The sequence below is a fragment of the Phyllostomus discolor genome, chromosome 4, assembly GCF_004126475.2.
Source record: "Phyllostomus discolor isolate MPI-MPIP mPhyDis1 chromosome 4, mPhyDis1.pri.v3, whole genome shotgun sequence".
Taxonomy (NCBI): domain Eukaryota; kingdom Metazoa; phylum Chordata; class Mammalia; order Chiroptera; family Phyllostomidae; genus Phyllostomus; species Phyllostomus discolor.
Window position 1 is genome coordinate 83,811,720 of NC_040906.2, and position 23,580 is coordinate 83,835,299.

At 35.5% G+C, this 23,580-nt stretch overlaps 1 protein-coding gene across 1 annotated transcript in view; it reads left to right on the forward strand.

Annotated features, from left to right (window-relative positions):
* CNTNAP5 (contactin associated protein family member 5) overlaps positions 1-23,580 on the forward strand; it is a 959,167-nt gene that overhangs the window by 211,881 nt on the left and 723,706 nt on the right. The window contains exon 2 of the mRNA XM_036022576.1: positions 8,581-8,685. Within this exon, the coding sequence (XP_035878469.1) occupies positions 8,581-8,685 (105 nt within the window). The remainder of the gene's footprint in view (positions 1-8,580; positions 8,686-23,580) is intronic.

Sequence of the window (23,580 nt, forward strand, 5' to 3'; positions counted from 1 at the left end):
ATAATTAAAAATAATAATAATACAAATAATAATTTGCAAGTTCTCTGGAATAGCAAAGTGAAATTTGTCTAAGTTTCTCAGTTGTTAGGATGATCCCTCTTTAGGTCCCTCTGTCTCTGTTTGTTTCACAGCTTTAGCTCTTATTGTCTCACTTGGTGGTGGGTGGAGGGGGAAGGAAAGAAAAAAAAAGCCTCCTGCTAGCTTTAAACCAGCCAGGCAAGTTTGGCTGCCTCAGGCTGAGGGGTTGGGTTTTGCTTTTCTCAGTTCCTACGGTTTTGGGAGGATAAGGGCCAGGTCTGGACTGTACTCTTCACAGTTGCCCAGTCTCCAGCCCAGTTTCTCAGCTTGCTGCCTGGCTCCCAGTGCCCTTCTGCACCAGGCCCATGCCTTCAATCTTCCAGTTGTGCTGTCCTTGATGTTCACCAATTAGGGGTAACTCACACACTGCCTTCTTGCTCTTTGCTCTCCTAGGTGCTAAGGACTCTTAAAGTCTCTTCAGGGTAGTTTGGCTCCCACACTGAGTTAAGTCTTTCTGGGGACTTCTAACTCCCTGAACCCTGCTGGTCTCCTCTGTTGGGGTGAGCCTCTTCCTTCTTCTTAGTGAGCCATTCCTACCCTGTAGGGCAGGAGGGTGCCGCCCTTGTTGCAGTGGCCCGTGTAGGCACGCACCTCTCTCATTGCTATTTTTTAATCAGATATTTTCTTAAATTCCAATGAGCATATTAATGACACACAGAGATTTTAGTGTTTCCTTTAGGAAACTTATGCCTAGACCCATTAAAAATTAAGAGGGTTTTATGGATGTATATGGACTGATTGAGGTGTACTTTAAAATCATGGTCTTGTGAGTAGCCAGGATTTTTTGAGTATTTAGTACCACCCAATGCAGGATCATGATTAGCTATTGGAAGCTTAGTTCCACTGTAGTAAAATAAATAAATAAATAAATAAATAAATAATAAATAAATAACAATTTAAAAAACCTTACTGTGGAAGCCACAGCATTACAAGGGAATTGTCAACTCTTATGAGCATTGAAATGACAAAAGTACTATTTTTACAATTCTTTTCTCCTTTTCTTCATTTTAATATTCCATTTATAATTATTTAAGATGGTGTATTATTTAAAGTAAAATGACTCTATTTTTTAATTTTAAAATCCTTTCTTATATATATCCCATTCATATCCCATCCTTTCAATTATTTTTAACTTTGTGTAAAAATGAAATAAATTTAAAGCTGATTTAGCACTGTGCTTTGTAATAGTGTTGATGGATGAGTATGGGAAGGGTGGCATGAGGGTGTATATAAGAAATGTTAAATTCAGGAAACATTTTCAAACAGTTAAGTTTCTTTTTCCAAAAATTGCTTTTTTCTTATCATTCTCTTCCAAAACCCCCCAAAGTAACTTAGCTTTCAATATGTGCTTTGCATATTCTAGAAATTTCAAAGCATTTGTATTTATTGAATCATACGTTTTCTACCATGACAAATTTAATGTGTTCTAGCTTCTACAGTTAAGTTATGAAGGAACATTCATAATCTTAAAGGTTAAATATCGTTAGCAATTTTGTGTTTAGATAGTCAGAGTGATGTTTTTGTGGGGCATGTCCCTAACCTCTGATTGAAGTTGACAAGTTGAAGTTGACTAATAACAAGTCCCTTACTTTTTTTGACCATAGATTCTTGGACCTCACTTTCAGAATGACTGGTCTGCCATCCTATCAATGACACCCTGGCCTTATGTTCAGCTTGAATATGTTATATGCTTTTAAGCCATTCTTTGTTCATTTATCATCATGAAGCCAAATTTAAGGCTGCCATCCCTAGCAAGTTTTGGTGAAATAAACATATCAAAAGTCAGGTTTTCCGAAGGCTGGTTTAATGAGAGTAGAGCTCAGTGGTAAACTGAATATGTAGTGTAATATTTGAAAAGCCTGAATTAAGATCAACTAGTGAGTGGGTGAGAGGGGAAAAAAGTATAAATCTGATAGATTTATACTTTTGATAGGACTTGTATTCTGCATCTTTTATCTCAAAACAAAGATTTATTAAACATACACGTAATGCCAGATACTATACAATAATAAAAAATGTGTTAATCAATGTGATGATTTATATTCCCCATATAATTAGTATAGAGTATGCTTCACATATGGGAAATTTAAGAAGTATTTATTAAATTGGATGGTCATTGATAAATTAGGTTAAATAGAAAAATAAATAAATAAAACCAGTTCATTTGAATGCAGTATTTCTAGCTTGGGAATTTTTAAAAAATCACCTGAGGCAGGATAGGGGAAAAAAGAAATAATCTGTATAAAAGCAATTTCAGAGCCACTGAGTTTGGGCTAATTGCGGCACATCATGTACAGATGTTCTTGAAAATCTAAGAAAGGAAGAACTAAACTCACAAAGATAGTCAAATAGGAGACTGGTTGTTGTCTATCTATGATGCATTCGTGCCATCATTTTGGGGATTTGAAGCAGATTTTCAGAGAAACAATGTACAAATAGTTACAACAATCTTGGTTCAAAGCCCAGTTTAGACACTGACTGGAGTATGAAATGGAAAAAGCAACTTGTGGGTTCCTCATCCATACAACAGAGATGCTGATCTCCTCTTGGCCAATTGCAGTGACTGCTGACAACCTGGACAAAATGTCGCTCACTGCCTGTCACTGCACTTGCTTATCAGGTTCAGTTATGATCTTGTCCTAGCAAGCCACTTAGAAGGGAAGGTCAGTTTTACCATATCACATCTTTCCTAAAATCTTAAATAGGAATGTTTGAAAGGCCTGTAAATAATCCAAGCACGGTTGTTAATTCCTAGACAGGACCAGCCTGCTTATAGGTTCAGCTTTGTCCCTTTATCCCCACCATGTGACAGGGATCTGCCACAATTGCTTGTATTAATTTTAAAGCCTGACAGAAGTTCTGACACCTAGAATGTGCTCAGTTAAAGTCTGTTGGTTGAACAAATGAACAATACTCCTGTCAATTACAGCTGAGGACTCTGAAATACTGAAAGGTAAAATGAGAACATGCTCTTAGTGAAGGGAGAAGGAGCCATGACTCCTTGATCCCAAGCCAAATGATTTTTATGCATCATTGTTCATAAACATATGGTGCTTTTATTAAAATATATAGGTTACCTATATATTTTATACATAATATAAATTATCTATAATTTGGGTTTATAGTTTGGGTCTACAACCCAAAGGGCATGCTAGGCTTCTTGAGTTTAGTGTCAATGTCTGTGACTTTAATTCCATCTTCCCTCAGATATAGAGCACAACCAAGTGATCAAAAGGCTGGTACTGCATTCAGCTGGAGATGATGTCAGCACAAAGAAGGTTTAATCTTCTTTTTGTGACTCACTCAGAGAACCATAATTCTTGGTTTGTTGATTAGAATGTAATTCATCTTTTAGGATTTCATGGTAGAAAATGGGGACAGGATCAGAATTCAGGGTCATATTAGAGTTATTTAATTTTGTGGTTTGCTAAGTGAAATTCTAAGTAAATAGAGAAAAAAATAAATGAAGCTAAAAGAATGAGTTCTGAGCACCATTGTAGGCACTTCACAAATGTATGCTTTATGTCTTTTTTAAAAAGTAGGCCATTAAGTATGCAATGCTAAGAGTAATTATATCTCACATATAAATACAAGTTAGTCTTTTAAACTCCAAATACCAATATATAGATAATTTATTGTGGTAATAATTATGCTTGTGATTTAACTTCAGAACCATGTTTAGATTCATTAGTATTTTAACAATAATAAGTAAAAATATATGTTGCCAACAAAATCTTACTTAAATTATAATCATCTTAAAGAGTCAATAATAAAGCCCTGGCTGGCATAGCTCAGTGGATTGAGTGCAGGCTGCGAACCAAAGTGTTGCAGGTTCGATTCCCAGCCAGGGTACATGCCTGGGTTGCAGGCTATAACCCCCAGCAACCGCACATTGATGTTTCTCTCTCTCTCTCTCTATCTCCCTCCCTTCCCTCTCTAAAATTAAATAAATAAAATCTTTAAAAAAAGAGTCAATAATAATGTCTGAGAAGTTGTGTCAATATTGTATTTACTCAGAATTCTTTTCTTGTGCCTTTATTTTTTAATTAATGGGAAAGGAGACTTTTAAGATTTAACTGTAAATATATATCATAGAACAAGTTATTCCTACTGATTCAATTTGAAAATATCAAATAACATTCTTGATTTAAATAAACATATATTAATATGAAAACAATGTTTTCTTTTTTCTTCTTACTTGTTTTTCTTTTATTATTTCCTTTATTTTATTTCCAATAATTAAATTTATTGGTGTGACTTTGGTTAATAGGATCATGTGTACATTTCTTTGAGACAAGATCTATATACTACTGCACTGTGTGCACAGCACCTTTAGTGTGAAAGAGCTATTGTGACACCAATTCTTGGGTAGGATTTGTGACACAGAAACAAGATCCCAAAATAAATTTGTTGAAATCATTGCTTTCAGTTGCAGCAGATATTACAGATAATCCATATACTGCTTCTTGTTCTTATTTTGTGCTTTATCCCTTAAAGTTAATTTTTTCTAATCTGTTCTTATTTCATCTTTAAAATCAATCTATGGTGCACATGGAAGAGATGACTTTCTCTGACAGATAACAATGGAAATAAAGCTTAGTGAATTTGAATGGATTACCTGAAGTCACCAAGGCAAGAGAAAAAATCAGTTTAGGATGAGAATCTCCCAGTTCCAATGCTCCTGAGACATTCCACTATTTCACATTGTCCCAAATAATTAACTAAAACAAAACAAAAACAAACATATAATTATTGTTCTTATTTATGCTAGATCAATCGCCTCTGCTTTAAGAATAAGACAGATGTTCCCTGCTTGGTATGGCTCAGCAGATTGAGCGCTGGCCTGTGAACCAAAGTGTTGCCAGATCAATTCCCAGTCAGGGAACATGCCTGAGTTGTGGGTCAGATCTCCCATAGGGGACACATGAGAGAGATCTCCAGTAGGGGACACATTGATGTTTCTCTCCCACTCTTTCTCCTTTCTTCCCCTCTCTCTAAAAATAAATTTAAAAAATAACAAATATGTAAAGATAATATGCACCTTTGGATTTAGAATAGTTATATAGATACTTTATTAAATTCCCCATGACTAGAGGTGATTTAATTAGAGAACTGGTCTGTTCTTAATTTAGGTGACATCAAGTTTGTTTATGTGATATGGAGATGACAGAGGGAACTACCTCTTGGCTGGGAACAGAGAAGCCTTTCTCACTTCTGATTTGAAAATCTCCTGCTCTTATCACTGTTAGGAGGAACAAGAGAGACACATTTTAGACATGGGCTATAGCAGCTTCTGTTCTGACACACAGGCTTCATGAGGAAAGTCATCCAGAGGGGTTTCCTGGATCCTTTTCTTAGCACAGATTGTTTTAGTGGATTTACTCATTTCCAAGATGGAAACATTGATACCACAAACTTAGATAAGGAAAGCACATTTGAGAAGAAGATGAGCAGTAGAGAAATGGCAGCTGGGGTCCCAAGCCTGGTGAGCTTTGGAAGGTTATCTTTACCTGTGGCAGTGACTTGTTTATGAGAAGACTGCATAATGCCAAATGAGAGTGAAAAGATCTGAACATCTGGATAGCAAGGTACCCGATTCACTGGTTTGGATGTGACTTCGGTGCAACTCTTCTGAACTCTCCTATCAGTTTATTTATTTCTTTAGATCTCTATATTTCTCAATAGTCTCTGAACTTCTTGAGTTATGAGATTTAATTTTACTCAGATCTATCCCCAATTCCTAACCAAGGTCAAGCATAAAATAGGTTCTTATAAAAATTTATTGGACTGAACTAAACTAAATGATTAGGTCACTTCTAGTTCTACTTAGGGGAAAGTAGGATAAGGGGTATAATAGTAAGAGAAATGTCATCAGTAACACATAAAAAGCCATAAGAATCTAATAAAAATGTTTACATGGTTTTGCACATTAAGCATGCTTAAAAATATATAAATGCTATAATAATACAATATATTACCTTCAGAATATCTTCCATTTGCTTATGGAACTGAGTGTCATAAGGGTTGTGAGTTATTGAGAAGTGGTGGAAGCAGTGCAATTTGAAATCAGAAGATAACTGTTACTACATATATGGATAGGCGAGGCTCATCACACAGCTGCACACTGACCAGGATACTCCATGGTGTCTTCTGTGTGCACCTGTGTGCCCATGTGCATAGAACATTCTTGTAGGGCTCAGTTCAATTGATTTCAGTTTTTCACATCATCTACTATCTTCTGACTATAAAACAGGCCTAAACAAAATACAAGATTTCCATTATGTTTAAATTGTTTCCCCATATATAGTGTAAAAGGCTTGCATTTTCAAAGAAGTGCATGGGAGCTGTGTATGCACCTTCTATCACCTGCATCATATGCCAAGAGAATAGCGATATCTAGCTCCACTTCCCACCCTCAGAATGACTGTGTCTGCAGAGGTGCTTTGCTTTGATTTTTGTTATTTCTCTTTTCTGAGGATCTGGTTCTGTTCTGTGTTTGTCAAATACCTCAAAATATTTTTCAAATATTTGTGGTAGGGAATAAAACTCAAAATATGCTTTGCTAGTTTATTTTTAAAACACATTTAACAAACAAAAATAATTCTATGTTTCTTATTAATTTTCCTGCAATTAGGTGAAATACTGACCTTTAAGAATTTTATGGATAAGAGACATTGAAATTAAGAACAAACTGACAATTACCAGAGGGGAGGGAGCAATGTGGGGAAAATGGGGAAGGGTCTTCAGGAACAACTAAAAGGACACGTGGACAATACCAAGGGGGTTGAGATCACAGGAGAGAGGTGAGATGGCTGGAGTAGGGCGGAGTGGTGGAGAGAAAATAGAGACAGCTGTACTTGAACAACAATAAAAAAATAAAGAACAAAATAAACTAACAAAACAGAAACATACTCACAGATACAGAAAACAGATTGATGGAGGCCAGTGGAAAAGGGGGTTGGGGAACTGGGTGAAAAGGTTAAGGTAAAGGTAATCAATCTGTATTGATTAATACAGATTGGTAGTCACAAAATAGTTACGGAGATGTAAAGTACAGCATAGGCCATATAGTCAATAATGTTGTGATAACTATGTATCGTGCCAGTTAGGTACTGGAAATATCAGGGGGAACAGTTTGTAAGTGTATAATTGTCTAACAACTATACTACACACCTGAAACTAATACAAAATAATTGTAAAGGTAAACTATAAATGATAAAAAATAAATAAAAATGTGAAATAAAAGAATTTTACATATAAGAAATTAGCCTCAAAATTTCATTTATTTTCTTTAAAAAAATGTTACATCAAGTCTTTATGAGAGCCATTAATACCTTGAAATTTACCTTTAAACTGAATAACACATTTCTAAGTTTTTTGACTGGAGTTTTTCTAGATTTCATTAAATCATTTTGTAATGCCCTGCAAGATTAATTGTAAACAAGAAAAAAGAAATGGAAAAGAGTATTTGTACTGTTATGTAAATCCATTCTTCCTCTCTTCTTCCCTTCCTCCTTTTCTCCCTCTCCCCCTTCCTTCCTTCATTTCCCCCTTCCTTCCCTCACCATTCCATTCTCTTAATACAACTTCATAAAAAGCCTATTGTGTACCAGATATATTCTCAAGGTTCCACAAAGGTCATGTCACCTATAAGAGAATACAAACAAATAAATAAAATACTACAAAACTTGTACATGACAGATATGGTCTGTGAAGAGCAGCATCCTCTGCATGTGATTGGATGGTTAGGGGATAACAGTCCATGTGGTAGAACATATCTGTATTGTTAAGACCGAGCGTACCTCTGCCCTTGGCCCTCACCATATTCCATATCCAGGCAGCATCAAAGACACCTGAGAAGGCATATTCACCTCATTTAGGGAAGGCTGGAAGAGTACCTACTAAAGTGAATATCATATTCAATACTGTACAAGTTCAGAACTATTCTCTATTACTTTTTGGTATAGAAATGAATTATTAAAACTAGAGACTCATTTTTAAAAGACTTTTGCACATTTGAGAGTGAGCTATTCTAAATTGTTCTGTCCCTCTAGATACAACTATTACAAGAGTCATTAGGGCATGAATATTAGAGAGTAGTTTAACAATGTTTTTCCCTTTAATAATCTTCTTTCTTACAGAATAAGCTCAATAGCTGTTAACTCAAGGCTTTTCTCAAATAGCTTATTCAAAGAATAGACGGGTAATTGGGCTTTTGAATTAGACAAACATAGATGAGAATTCTGGATGCACTATTTTCTAGTTTTGTGACCTTGGACAAAATCACATCCCTGAACTTTTTAGTGTCTCCAGTTGTTCAGGAAACATGTAACTTTTTTAAGGTTGTTGAGAGTAGTAGATGCAACAACACATGAACATAAATAATGCTGGCCTTGTGAGAGCAGGTAATTAACAAATGAAGGTGCATAATGGCATAATTCTTATTTTTATGGACTATCTCTCACTGATAAAATTTGCTCTCTTTCTGTCCTATTGCTTCAGACAACTGTGATGACCCGTTAGCATCCCTGCTTTCTCCAATGGCTTTTTCCAGTTCCTCAGACCTCACTGGTACACACAGCCCTGCTAAACTCAACCGAAGACTTGGTGAGTAGGGTGATGGAATTTCTAAAGCACTGTGTAGACTCAGCACACCATGGGTAAATGGAAGAAAGTGCACCTCTGTACACTGAGATAATGTGCAAGAGCAGAACCCAGAGGAAGAATGCAGATAGGGGCTAACAGTGAAATAAATTATCTCTCAGCACAAAATGGATATTCAAATTATGCTGATTCTTGTTACCCCAACCCACATTATTCTTCCTTGATTATCATGAGAAGCTTTTTAGAAGTATTTTAAAAAACATTTGATTTATTTAATGTATATTACATAAACAGCTACCAAAATATATTTATAAATATATTTATAAAAAGTATAAATAAAATCTACAAAGATTTTCCCTTGATAGCTTTAATTTTACAGTAAAATAAATGTTGTTGATTTTTTAAATGTAAAATACTATTGAGTAAAAGAAAGAAAATACAGAAATATACGATCCTACCCACTAGAGATACCCATGATTAAATGTTGGGTGTATATCTTTATAGTGTATGACAGAAATAAGAGCAGATGCCCCTAACTAATCTCTTATGTAAAATTTCTTTAGAAAATATAATGCTAGATATCTATATAGATATATTTAAATCAAATTTTTATGTTGGTTTTTATTTTTATATTTATATATTTATAGTTGTATAGTTACTTGTTTTAATTTTTAAAGACTAAATATCTGGTACTTGTATATCTAATAAATGTTATAAACTCTTTCAATTTGAGAAAAAGAATTTTGTATGTAACTTTAATAGATACACTATTCTATTAGAGTTCTAATTAATTTCTCTTAGCTATATTTTCCTTTTGATAAACAAAACCAATCACATTAGTAACCTTTTTCAATGTTGGGCTATGCACTCTGGAATAAGTTTTAATTGGTTATTGCATTATTGGTATTCCTTTTATAATCTACAGAATGATTTAATTTGTTGACATTTTAATTTATAATTTTGAATATTACTTGGGAAATTGATTTATAATTTCATTTTTATATTTGTTTATTGTTTCATGCCATGTTTCACAGGTTTTATTTTTATTTAGTGGGATTAGTAACTTAAGTGTTAGCAAGTGCTATTTCTTTGTTGAGGAAGGAGTTTAAGAATATTATTTTAAGGAAAAAAGAATAGCCAATTATAAACCCAGCAGGATAATATTAATAATAATTTTTACTAATGTTACCCTTTGCTGAGTACTCTGTACCAAAACTCCTTGAGGCATTTTACCTATATAAACATTTTTCAGTCTTCACAATGATAAATAAGGTAAGAATTATTAACTTTTACCTTCAAGTATGGTTCTTGAGGTTCAGAGAAGTTTTGTAACTGAAATCAAAGTTAGGTAAGGGAAATGATTGCATTAAAATCTTAGTTATGCAGCTGACAATGACCAGAAGGGAGAGGGGAGGGAATTTCAGGGGAAAAGGGGAAGGGTTTAAAGGAACAAGTATAAAGGACACATGGACAAAAACTAGGGGGGTGAAAATGGGAGGGAGGTGGGGAGGGCTGGGGGTTGGGCTGGGATGGGAGTAAAAGACAGAAAACTGTACTTGAAAAACAATTAAAATAAAACATAAAACAATAAAATGTCTGGAGCAAGAAAAAAATAAAAAGCAAATTAGACACACACACACACACACACACACACACACAGATCTTATTTATGTGAATCAAAGGTTTTACCCATAACAACCACATCAGCAAATTGATTCACTAACTCAGGTTTAAAAAAAGTAACCATTCTTGGAAACAAGCTACCAGCCAGAGTTCAAATGCTAGCTATGGCATTTATTGATGAGATTTATAAATGTCTGCCAGTCAGTTAACCTGTTCCCAACCTCAGTTCTTTATCTGCAAAGTGGACCAGTATTGCCTATCTTGAAGCATCATGTGTACACTAAGACGAGATGGGCATGTAAAAAGAGCCTTCTAACTTCAGAGTGGAGCATTGCTCTGGAGCAAGGAGGTCCACTTGTCATTTCAGGGAAAGCCACAGGTAGGCAAATTTTAATGCAGTCTCCAACAGGATAGCCAAAGACAAGGTTGTTTTGTTCCACTCAACTGTGCAGTATTAGAGAATCATTACTGTCTTACAGTTCCTTGGCAGTTTCTGGAGAAGCTGTGAGTCTGATTTTAGGCCAGATCCTTCCATAATAAACAGATATTGACAGGAAACAGATGTTTCTGATCCAATGTATTACAATTGTCCTGGTCAGAGCAGATTCTGGGTACCCAAGTCAAGGGCTTCAGAGTGTATGTAGAGCCCTGTCCTCCTCCTCTCAACCAGAGTCTACATTAGGAAGGCCATGTAAGAGACATAGTCATAGAGGTGGAATGCAGTGGCCTAGAGTTCATGTGCCATCATATCTCCCAGAGATGGCAGCCTTCCCTCCCTTTCCTAGGGCAAGCATGGCCCTCAGTGAAAATTAAATGCAGATACAAGCAGACTGTAGATTCCTAGTTCTCATCCAAGCATTGTACATCTGAATTACCTAGAAAACTTTACCAGTAGCAGTGCCTGAGCCTGTCTCTCAGCTACTCTGAATTAATTGCCTGGAATGGAACCCAAGCATGAATATTAAAAAAGTAAATAAACAAGCTTTCCAGATGAGTTCAGAATGCAGCACAAGTTGCAAACCACTAGATTTAATAAATTTGTAAATAACAAATCCATATATATATATATCACTTACTATGTGTCAGATAATGTGCTAGAACCTTGGCCCATAGTTGATAAAAATAGGCACAGACTCTATATTCATAAGGTATTAACACACACCAATGGCATTTTTTATAGAACTAGAACAAATAATCAAAAATTTACATGGAAACACAAAAGATCCCAAATAACTAGAGCAACCTTGAGAAAGAAGAACAGAGTTAGAGGTATCATACTACTTGATATCAAACTATATTATAAGGCTATAATAATGAAAACAGCACGGTACTGGCATAAAAACAGACACATAGATCAATGAAACAATAGAGAACCCAGAGATAAACTTATGCCTGTATGGTCAATTAATACAGGGGTGAGAAAAAGTAGTTTCACAGTTGCGAGTACACAAAACATAGTTTATTCTTGTATTATTAGTTATTATTGTATTATTTTGTATTATTTATATTACAACTGTAAACCTACTTTTACCCAACCTTGTATATGACAAAGGAGGCAAGAGTATACAATGGGATAATGATAGTCTCTTCAATAAATGGTGTTAGGAAAATTGGAAAGATACATATAAAAAAACTAGACTACCTTATTACAACATATACAAGAGTAAACTCAAAATTAATTAAACACTTAAATGTAAGTTTTAAAACCATAAAACTATTAGAAAAGAACATATGCAGTAAAACCTTGAACATTTCTTTTAGAAATATTTTTTTCTGATATATCTCCTCTGGCAAGGGAAACAAACAAAAAAGAGAAATGAATAAATAGGATGATATCAAACTAAAAAGTTTTGGCAGAGCAAAGGAAACCATCAACAAAAAGAAAATCCACTGAATAGAAGAAGATATTCACCAATGATACATTAAATAAGGGGTGATATCCAAAATTATAAAGAGTTCATGTAGCCCTGGCTGGCATAGCTCAGTGGATTGAGCATGGCCTGGGAACCAAAGTGTCCCAGGTTCGATTCCCAGCCAGGGTACATGCCTGGGTTGCAGGCCATAAACCCCAGCAACTGCACATTGATGTTTCTCTCTCTCTATCTCTCTCTATCTCCCTCCCTTCCCTCTCTAAAAATAAATAAATAAAATCTTTTAAAAAATGAAAAAAAAGAATTCATGTAACTCAACACACACACTCACAAAAAATCCAATTAAATGGGCAGAGGACAGAAGACCTGAATAGGCACTTCTCCAAAGGGAACATACAAATGTTAAATAAACATATGAAAAGATGCTCAGCATCACTAATTATCAGAGAGATGCACATTAATAACTCAGTAACATATCTCCTCATCCTTCTAGAATCATTATCTTCAATAAATGAAGAGACACCGGGTGTTACTGAGGATGTGGAGAAAAGGGAATGCTTGTGCACTGTTGGAATGCAAATTGGTGCAGTCACTATGGAAAACAGTGTGAAGGGTCCTAAAAAATTAGAAATGAATCTGGCTATGCTCCAGTGACTTCACTGCTGGGTACATATTCAATAAATTTTAAAACACTAAAATGAAAGTATATATATATATACCCCACTATGTTTATTGTAGTGTTATTTACAATAGCCAAGATACAGATGCAACCCAGGTGCTTGTGTATCAACACATAAATGGTTAAAACATGGTGATGCATGCATATAATGAAATATTACTTAGCCATAAAAATAATGAAATCTTATCATTTATAACAGCATGGATCACCCCAGGTGGTATTATGTTAAGTAATAAGTCAGGGAATAAAAGACAAGTACAATATGATTTAACTTATACGTGGAATCTAAAGGACAAAATTAACAAACGTAATAGAAACAGACTCATAGATAAAGAGAATAGATGGAGGGTTATCAGAGGGGAGGGGATTGCTGGGCTGGGTGAAAGAGGTGAAGGAATTAGGAAGTACAGATTAGCAGTTACAAAATGGTCACAGGGATCTAAGGTAAAGCATAAGGAATATAGCTGATGAAATGGTAATAACAATGTATAGTATCAGGAGTGTATCTGAAAGTGTATTATCACTGACCATTATGTTGTACACCTAAAGCTAATACAAAATAATAATGATGTAAACTGTAATTGAAAAAAAATAACAAACATTTACATGCAGAATGCAAATTAACATATGATTAATTAACAGCTAATTTGGTAGTAATGTATTGATATTAGTATTTTTCACATATATACAATATAAATCATTTTCATGTGTATAGATACAAATGCACATGGTAGTATATTTAGATTAAGTCATGTATATATAGATGTGATTGGATATATCCAGATTCAGAGTTATATATACAGAGAGGAGGATATATGCAGGCTTGAAAATACATATACATCCATTTCAAATAGAATATATATATATACATAAATATAATATATGCATATACGAATGCATATAATATATTTCTGTACCTATTCACATAATGTATATATAGGGTATATGAATACATACTATATACTGCATATGTGCATATATAGTATATAGTATAACAAACGTATTTTGTAAATATTATTAAAAACAAATTTGTTCTATGAGTTTTATAAGTATAAAATTTAGATATTTCAAAAACAATTTTTATTTATATGGAAAATAACACTATAATGATTCATTTTTCTTTTAAAAACATAAATGCTCTATCTCCGCTAAAATAACCTAGAAATAATTATAGTCCTGTACAATGAACTCTTCTTTTCTACATGTCTTTCTTTAAAACTTCCTTTTTGAGTTTTTATTACATATTTTGGATAACATTAGATAATAAAATCATATAGGTTTTAATTTTTTTAAAATTTTAATGGTGTTCAAGTACAGTTCTCTTCATTTACCCCTCACTACTCCCCTAAACCCACTTACCAGCTTCCCACCCTCAATCCTACCCCCTTTGGCTTTCTCCATGTGTCCTTTAAAGATGTTCCTTGACAACTCTTCCCCTATTTCCCCCATTATCCCTCTCACCCCTCCAGTCCAGCTACTGTCAATTTGTTCTTTATTTCAATGTATCTGGTTATATTTTTCTTGCTTATTTATTTTGTTGATTAGGTTCTGCTTACAGGTGAGATCATATGGTATTTGTCTTTCACTGCCTGGCTTATTTCACTTAGCATAATGCTCTTGAGATTCATCCATGCTGTCACAAACAGTAGAATCTCCTTCTTAATTTCTGCTGCATAGTATTCTGTTGGCCTCGCAATATCACTGCTGGGATTATACCCTAAGAATCCTGAAACAGAAAATCTAAAGAACCTATGCACCCCAATGTTCATAGCAGCACAATTTACAATAGCCAAGTGTTGGAAGCAACCTAAGTGTCCATCAGTGAATGAGTGGATCAAAAAATTATGGTACATTTACAGAAAAGATCACATAGGTTTCAAATGTACATTTCTATGATACATGATCTGTACATTGCATTCTGGGACCACCACCAAAGTCAAACCATCTACTTTCACCACATATTTGGGCCCCATATTCCCCACCTACCTTTTTCTTCCTTCCCTATGGTAACCACCATACAGTTGTCTGTATCTATGAGTTTCAGTTTGATATCCCACATACAAAGCAGGGGCCCAAAAATGGGATTATCTTCTAGCTGGTGGAACCCCTGTAGTACAGGCTTCCTCACTAGATGAGTGTTCTAGTACCCATTTGTATCAGTATATCAGCTGGCATTATTATAGGAGGCTGCATTTAGCTTCAGTGAATTTTTTTAAGACTTTCAGTGTGTATGCCCATTTCATGGTGGGTAATTTAAAAGCACACCTGCCCACACAATGCTGAGTATTCAGCAGTTTTTGACCAAAAACAGCATGACCCTCATGCCCCATTCTCACCATTTACACAATATCACCCTGAGAAACTTTTTTTTTGTATGTGTCCCTTTATGAAGAAAGTCTTAAAAGGGAAAAAACATTTTGCTGATATGGAAGAGATGAAAAAAAAAAGCAGCAGAAATACTAAAAGGAATCAAAATTGGTATGTTGAAAAATTCTTTTGAGCAGTGGAAAAAATATCTTGATAGGTGTATTGCATCAAATGGAGAGTACTTTGAAGGTTACTTATGTTTAAACATGTAAGGATAAACACATAATTTTTTAAAGACCTTTATTTATTTACTTTTAGAGAGGTAAGGGAGGGAGAAAGAGAGAGAGAGAGAGAAACATCAATGTGTGGTTGCTGGGGGCCATGGCCTGCAACCCAGGCATGTACCCTGACTGGGAATCAAACTTGTGATGCTTTGGTTCACAGCCCGAGCTCAATCCACTGAGCTACACCAGCCAGGGCATGATAAACACATAATTTTTTTTTATAAATAAATTCCAGGTGTTGGGGGTACCCCACATGTAAGTGAAATCATATGGTTTTTAGTTATTTCTGGCTAACTTTTTCCTCTTAGCATAATATTCTTAGCACAATATTCTGGTGTCTATTAATACTTTCTCAAAAGGCAGCTTCATCTTTGCTTATGACTTCAGTAGTATCCCATTATTTATGTGTACCAGATCTTCTTTATCCAATCTTCTATTGAAAAACACTTTTGTTGTCTCCATTTCTTGGCCACCATGAATAATGGTGCAATGAACAAAGGAGTATATATATATATATATCTTTGAGAACTAATGCTTTTGGGCTTCTCAGGTAGATACCCAAGAGAAAGAATACTGGGTCATATAGTAATTCTATTTTTAATTTTTTGAGGTTCAGCATATTGACTTCCATAATGGCTCTACCAGTTTACATTCCCACCAGAAGTGAATGAGGGTTCCCTTTTCACACAGCCTCTTCAATTGTTGTTATTACTTGTTTTGTTAATAATAGCAATTCTAACAGCTTGGTGGTGGAATGTCATTATAGTTTTGATTTTTATTTCTCTAATAGCTAGTGAAGTTGAACATATTTTTATATAAGTATTGGCCATTTGTATGTTTTATTGAGAGAGGTGTCTGTTCAGGCCCTCTGCTCATTTTTCAAATGGGAATGATTATTTGGTATTGAGTTGTATGAATTCTTTATATATTTTGAATATTAACCCCTTGTCAAAGCTATCATTTACAAATAACATCTCCCATTTGTATGGATGCCTTTTCTTTGGACACTTTCTTTTGCTGTGCAAATGACTTTTAATTTAATTTGGTCCTGTTGCTTTATTTTTTGCCTTCCCTTCCCTTGATTTTTGGGGTAAAATTTATAAAGTGTTCTCTGTAAACATGGTCCATAAGATTAATATCTATGTTTTCTTCTATGTAATTAATTATTTCAGATCTTAAATTTAGGTCTTTCATCAATTTCAAATTAACTTTTGTACATGGGGACAAAGTGTAGTCTAGTTTCATGCTTTTGCATTTCTTAACACCACTTAATGAAGGGACTTTTTTCTTTTTCTTTTTTCGTGTGTAAAACTTCCACATTTCTTTTTTTTTAATTTTAATCATTGTTTAAGTACAGTTTTCTCCATTTTACTCCCATTCCATCCATCCCTCCCCACTTCCCTCCCATTACTACACTCCCCCTAGTTTTTGTCTATGTGTCCTTTAAATTTGTTCCTATAAACCCTTCCCATTCTCTCCTTAAATTCCCTCTTCTCTTCCCTCTGGTCACTGTCATCCTGTCCTCTTTTTCAGTGTCTTTGACTATATTTTGCTTGTTTCTTTGTTTTGTTGTTTAGGTTCCTGTTAAAAGTGAGATCATATGGTATTTGTCTTTCACTGCCTGGCTTATTTTGCTTAGCATAATGCTTTCCAGTTTCATCCATGCTCCTTCTTTCTTTCCACTGCATAGAATTCCATTGTGTAAATGTACCATAGTTTTTTGATCCATTCATTTACTGATGGGCATCTAGGCTGCTTCCAGCACTTAGCTATTGTAAATTGTGCTGCTATGAACATTGGGATGCAAAGGTTCATTTGGATTGGTGTTTCAGGGTTCTTAGGATATAGTCCCAGGCAGTGGAATGGCAGGGTCAAAAGACAGATCCATTTTTTAGTTTTCTGAGGGAGTTCCATACTGTTTTACACAGTGGTTGTACCAGTCTGCAGTCCCCTCAGCAGTGCACTAGGGTCCCCTTTTCTCCACAACCTCTCCAACACTTGCTGTTTGTTGCTTTGTTTATGATGGCCATTCCAATTGGTGTGAAGTGGTATCTCATTGTGGTTTTAATTTACATCTCTCTAATTGCTAGTGTTATTGAACATCATTTCATGTGTATTTGGATCTTCTGTATGTCCTCCTTGGAGAAGTGTCTGTTCAAGTCCTTTGCCCCTTTCTTAATTGGGTTGCTTGTCTTCTTAGAGTGGAGTTGTGTAAGTTCTTTGTATATTTTGGAGATTAAACCCTTGTCTGAGGTATCATTAGCAAATATGTTTTCCCATACAGTTGGTTCTCTTTTTAGTTTGATACTGTTTTTTTTTAAGATTTTATTTATTTATTTTTAGAGAGGGAAGGGAGGGGGAGAAAGAGAAACATTAAAGTGCGGTTGCTGGGGGCCTTGGCCTGCAACCCAGGCATGTGCCCTGACTGGGAATTGAACCTGCAACACTTTGGTTCGCAGCCCGCACTCAATCCACTGAGCTACGCCAGCCAGGGTGATACTGTTTTCTTAGCTGTGCAGAAGCTTTTTATTTTGATGAGATCTCATTTGTTTATTCTTCCATTTATGTCCCTTGCTCTAGGGAAAATATCAGTAAAAATATTGCTCCGTGAAATATCTGAGATGTTCTGCCTCTAGGACTTTAATGGAGTCATGACTTATATTTAAGTCTTTTATCCACTTTGAATTTATTTTTGTGTAAGATGTAAGTTGGTGCTCAAGTTTAATTTTTTTGCACATAGCTGTCCAGTTCTCCCAACACCATTTGTTGAAGAGGCTATTTTTACTCCATTTTATGTTGCTGCTCACTTTGTGAAATATTAATTGACCACAGAGACTTGGGTTTATTTCTGGGCTCTATGTTCTGTTACATCGGTCCATATGCCTGTTTTTATGCCAGTACCAGGCTGTTTTAATTATAGTGGCCTTGTAGTATAGCTTGGTATCAGGTATTGTGATCCCTCACACTTTACTCTTCTTTCTCAAAATTGCAGCAGCTATTCAAGGTCATTTCTCGTTCCATATAGATTTTTGAAGTGTTTGTTCTATGTTTGTAAAATATGCCATTGGTACTTGAATAGGCATTGTATTGAAAGTGTAAATTGCTGTGGGTAGTATGGACATTTTGATGGTATTAATTCTTCCAATCCATGAACACTATATATGTTTCCATTTGTTTGTGTCTTCCTTGATTTCTCTCCTCAGTGTTATGTAGTTGTCTGAATAGAGGTCTTTTACCTCTTTGGTTAGGTTTATTCCTAGATGTTTTATTTTTCTTTTTGCTATTTCAAGTGGGATTTGTTTCTCGATTTCTGCTTCTGCTGTTTCATTGTTGGTGTACAGAAATACCTTTGATTTCTGGATATTGACTTTGTATTCGGCTGTTTTGCCAAATTCATTTATTAGGTCAAGCAGTTCTTTGGTGCAGTCTATAGGATTTTCTATGTACATTATCATGTCATCTGCAAACAGTGACAGTTTTGCTTCCTCCTTTCAGATTTGGATGCCTTTTATTTCTTTTCTTGTCTGATCACTGTGGCTAAAACTTCCAGTACTATATTGAATAGAAGTGGTGAAAATGGACAGCCTTGTCCTGTTCCTGACCTTAGTGGAAAAGATTTTAATTTTTGCCTGTTGAGTATGATGTTGACTGTAGGTCTCTCATATATGGCCTTTATTATGTTGAGGATTGCTCCCTCTATTCCCACTTGCTGAATGTTTTCTATCCTAAATTGTTGCTGTACCTTATCAAATGCTTTTTCTACCTCTATTGATATGATCATGTGATTTTTGACTTTGCTTTTTTTTTATGTGCTGTATTACATTTACTGATTTGCAAATATCAAACCATCCTTGCATCCCTGGAATGAATCTCACTTGGTCATGGTGCATGATCTTTTTAATGTGTTGTTGGATGCGGTTTGCCAGTATTTTGTTGAGGATTTAGCATCAATGTTCATCAGTGATACTGGCCTGAAATTTTCTTTCTTTGTTGTGTCTTTATCTCGTTTTGGAATTAGGATGATTTTGGCCTCATAAAAAGAGTTTGGGAGTCTTCTATATTTTTGGATTTTTTTGGAATAGTCTGTGAAGGATAGGGGTTAGCTCTTCCTTAAATGCTTTGTAGAATTCTCCTGTGAAACCATCTGGTCCAGGGCTTTTGTGTGTTGGGAGTTTCTTGATTACTGCTTCAATTTATTTTTCTGTTATTGGTCTGTTCATGTTTTCTGCTTCTTCTTCACTGAGTTTTGGAGGATTATATTTTCATAGAAATATTTCCATTTCTCCTAGGTTTTCAAATTTCTTGGCATACAGTTCTTCATTTTAATTTCTTACAATGCTTTGTATTTCTGTGGTATCTGTTATAATCTCTCCTCATTCATTTCTGATTGTGTTTATTTGGGTTTTCTCTCTTTTGTTCTTGATGAGTCTGCTTAAAGGCTTGTTGATTTTGTTTATCTATTCATAGAACCAGCTCCTGGTTTCATTGATCCTTAAAGTTATGCTTTTAGTCTCTATGTCATTTAATTCTGCTTTGATCTTGGTTATTTCCTTCATTCTACTTGCTCTGGGCTGTCTTTGTTGTTTTTTGAGTTCTTGTTGATGTAGGGTACGTTGTTTGTAATATTTCTATCTTTTTTAGGTATGCCTGTATTTCTATGAACTTTCCTTTCAGGCCTGCCTTAGTTGTGTCCCATAAGTTTTGGGTTGTTGTAAGTTCATTTTCATTTGTTTCCACAAACATTTTGATTACTTTCCTAATTTCATTCTTCACCCCTTCATAGTTTAAAAGCATGTATTTAATCTCCATGATTTTGAATGTTTTAGGTTTTTTCCTTGGTGTTGATTTCTAACTTCAGTCCTTTGTGATCCAAAAAAAATGCTTGGTATGATATCAATTTTCTTGAATTGTTGAGATTTGTTTTGTTTCCTATCATGTGGTCTATCTTTGAAAATGTTCCGTGTACATTCGAAAACAATTTTTTTTTTAGCTTCTTTGGGATGGAGGGCTCTGTATACATCAGTTAAATCCATTTTATCTAGGATATTGTTCAGTGTTTCAATAGATTTGTTGATATTTTGTTTCGAAGATCTGCCCATTTTTGACAGTGGGATGTTAAAATCCCCCACTATATTTGTGTTGCTGTCAATATCTTTCTTGAAGTCCTCTAAGATTTTCTTTATGTGTTTGGGTGCTCCTATGTTGGGTGCATATATATTTACAATATTTATGTCTTCTTGGTGGATTCTTCCCTTGAGTATTATAAAGTTAACTTCTGGGTCTCTCTTTATGGACCTCTTTTGGAAGTCCATTTTGTCTGATATGAGTATTGCTACCCTGGCTTTTTTTTTTTCTTGTCTGTTTGCTTGGAAATTTTGTTTCCAGCCCTTCACTTTCAGCCTGTGTAGGTCTTTTATCCTTAGGTGGGTCTTTTGTAAGCTGCATATGTCTGGGTCATGTTTTCTTATCCATTCAGCTATTCTATGTCTTTTGATTGGAGCATTTAATCCATTTATGTTTGAGATTATTATTGATAGGTACTGGTTCATTGCCATTTAAGTATGTGTGTTTCTCTCTATGTGTCTTTTCCTGTTTTTCCTTAAAGCAGTCCCTTTAGCATCTCTTGCAGAGTTGGAAATGTGGAAGAACATTCTTTCAGCCTTCTTTTGTCTGGGAAGCTTCTTAGTTGCCCTTCTATCTTGATTGAGAGCCTTACTGGGTAAATTAGCCTTGGTGGCACACCTCTGATTCTCATTACTTGGAATATTTCTTGCCATTCTCTTCTGGCTTAGTGTGTTTCCATTGAGAAGTCAGCTGTTAGCCTTAATGGGGCTCCCTTGTATGTCACTTCCTGTTTCTCCCTTGCTGCCTTTAAGATTGTCTCTTTATCTTGAAATTTTGCCATTTTAATTATGATGTATCTTGAGGTGGGCCTCTTTGCGTTTCTCTTGATTGGGACTCTCTGTGTTTCCTGGATTTGTGTGACTTTTTCTCTCATCAAATTAGGGGAGTTTTCCATCATTACTGTTTCAAATAGGTGTTCTATCCTTTGCTCTTCTTCTTCTCCTTCTGGTATCCCTATTATATGGATATTACTACGTTTCATATGATATTGAATTTCTCTTATTCCTTCTCATTCTTTTTGAGCCTCTTTTCCTTTTCTTGCTTTTTCCAAGTGTTTTTTTCTACTTTGTCCTCCAATTCGCTTACCTGATCCTCTACTTCATGGATCCTGCTTTTCATTCCTTCTACTGTGTTCTTCAGTTCAGAAATTGCATTCTTCATTTCCTTTTGACCCTTGTTGATAGTTTGTATTTCCTTTTTCATGTTGATATAGTTTGCAGTGAGAAAGTTGTAGCTTTCCTGTAATTTCTGGTAGCTCATTGTGAGTTCATTGAGCTTCCTGATAATCATTGTTTTCAATTCAGTATCTGATAGTTGAGTTGTCTCTGTTTCACTTAACATTCTTTCTGAGGCTTCCTCCTTTCCCTTTATTGGGGATTGTTTCTTTTTATTCTCATTGTTCTTGAGACTCTTCTTGTTAGCCTCTGTTTCTTAAATTGCTCTGTTCTGGTTCCCTGTAATTATGGTGTGAACTTCGGTGGTAGAATACCTGTGAGATTCACTGGTGCAGTATCCTTCGTGTATCCTGGTGTTCACAGCTTCCCCCTAGTCTTTTTTGTGATCAGTTTTAGGAGTAAGGCAAAATGGTTTAAGACAGGAAGACAGTATTCTATGATATTTATAGTAGCAGCCAGTAGAGAAGAGATAAGAGATCCTTTGGCTACATATAGTGTTAATCGTGATCTTCCACCCCACTAGCCATGTTTTAGAAAGGATAGAAAGAAGATAAGACTCTTATTGGGGAGGGAAGGATTGTCAGTTGGATCTAGAAAGCTGTGAGGCTGTGGGAAGTCAGATTCTGAGGTAGGGTGGGAATAAAGAATAGTAAATAGGAGTAGTGTGTAAAAGAATAGAGACAACTTCCACAATAATAGAGTTCAGGAAAGTGCAAAGTGGGCTGAGATCTGGGAGGGGTGTTGTGTAGTGTTTACAATTGTATGAACTAGGTCTTATTTACAGTAATATTAAAGCTACAATCATGTGGCAGAATCTATGAGATCTAGATAACAAGAATAAAGAGTATAGAACCGTGAGTTGTGTACTAATGGAACACAAATGAAGGATAGTAAATTATCAACACACTGTGAATGAGATAACAGGGGGAACCTGTCAAACAACAGTATAACCAGCCAAGCAAAGAAGATCATACAGAAAGAAAAAGAATACCAAAATACTATTAAAATAAAAAATGTCATAAAAGTGAGAGAAAGATAATACAAATTTGCAGTAACCTGCAGGCTCAAAAAAAAGGGGGAAAAACAGAAGATGGATTGAAGGGGAGATAAATTTGGAGTGGAAGGAATAATACTAGGGTGAAAGAGAGAGAAACATAAGGAATTGATAGATATAATAATAAGAATTAAAAAATAAAAAGTCAAAAACAAGATAAAATCAAACAACAGAGAAAAACAAACAAACAAACAAAAAACAAAACAAAAACACACTTCTTTTTGATTTCTATCTGGCTAAACCAGTTTTTCTGGTTTTGCTGGCTTCAGCAGGCTGATGGGTGTTTGGAGTGCTTTTCACTCTTCCCAGTCAGAAGTCAGTCAGTTTGTAAAGTACTGTCCCCAGGGCTAGCCTGGAGCTCTTCCCAGAGCCCATTCTATGCCTTCCTGCAAGACCCTGGGTGTGGGTATGGGCACTCCTAAGTATGATCTCTGGAGCTCACTGTCTCAATTTCCCTGGGCTCCAGGGAAAATTTTTCCGGGGCCTTGCAGAGCACCCGGGTCTTTCCCGGTTTCACTGTGCAAGCTCTGGGGATTGCAAGGGCTTGCATCCTTCCCCCAAATTTCACTGCAGTAGGCTCTATGTTCTCAGGAAGCACCCGTGTCTTTTGTGGATTCATAGTGTCAGCTCTGGGGATCATGAGGGGTTGCAACCTTCCCCCAATTTCCCCGCTGTGGGCTCCAGGAACCCTCAAAGCACCACATCCTTTCCCAGTTCATAGCGCAAAAGTCAGGAATCCTGAAGGGGCATACACCCCCCTGAGTTCACCACCACAGGCTCC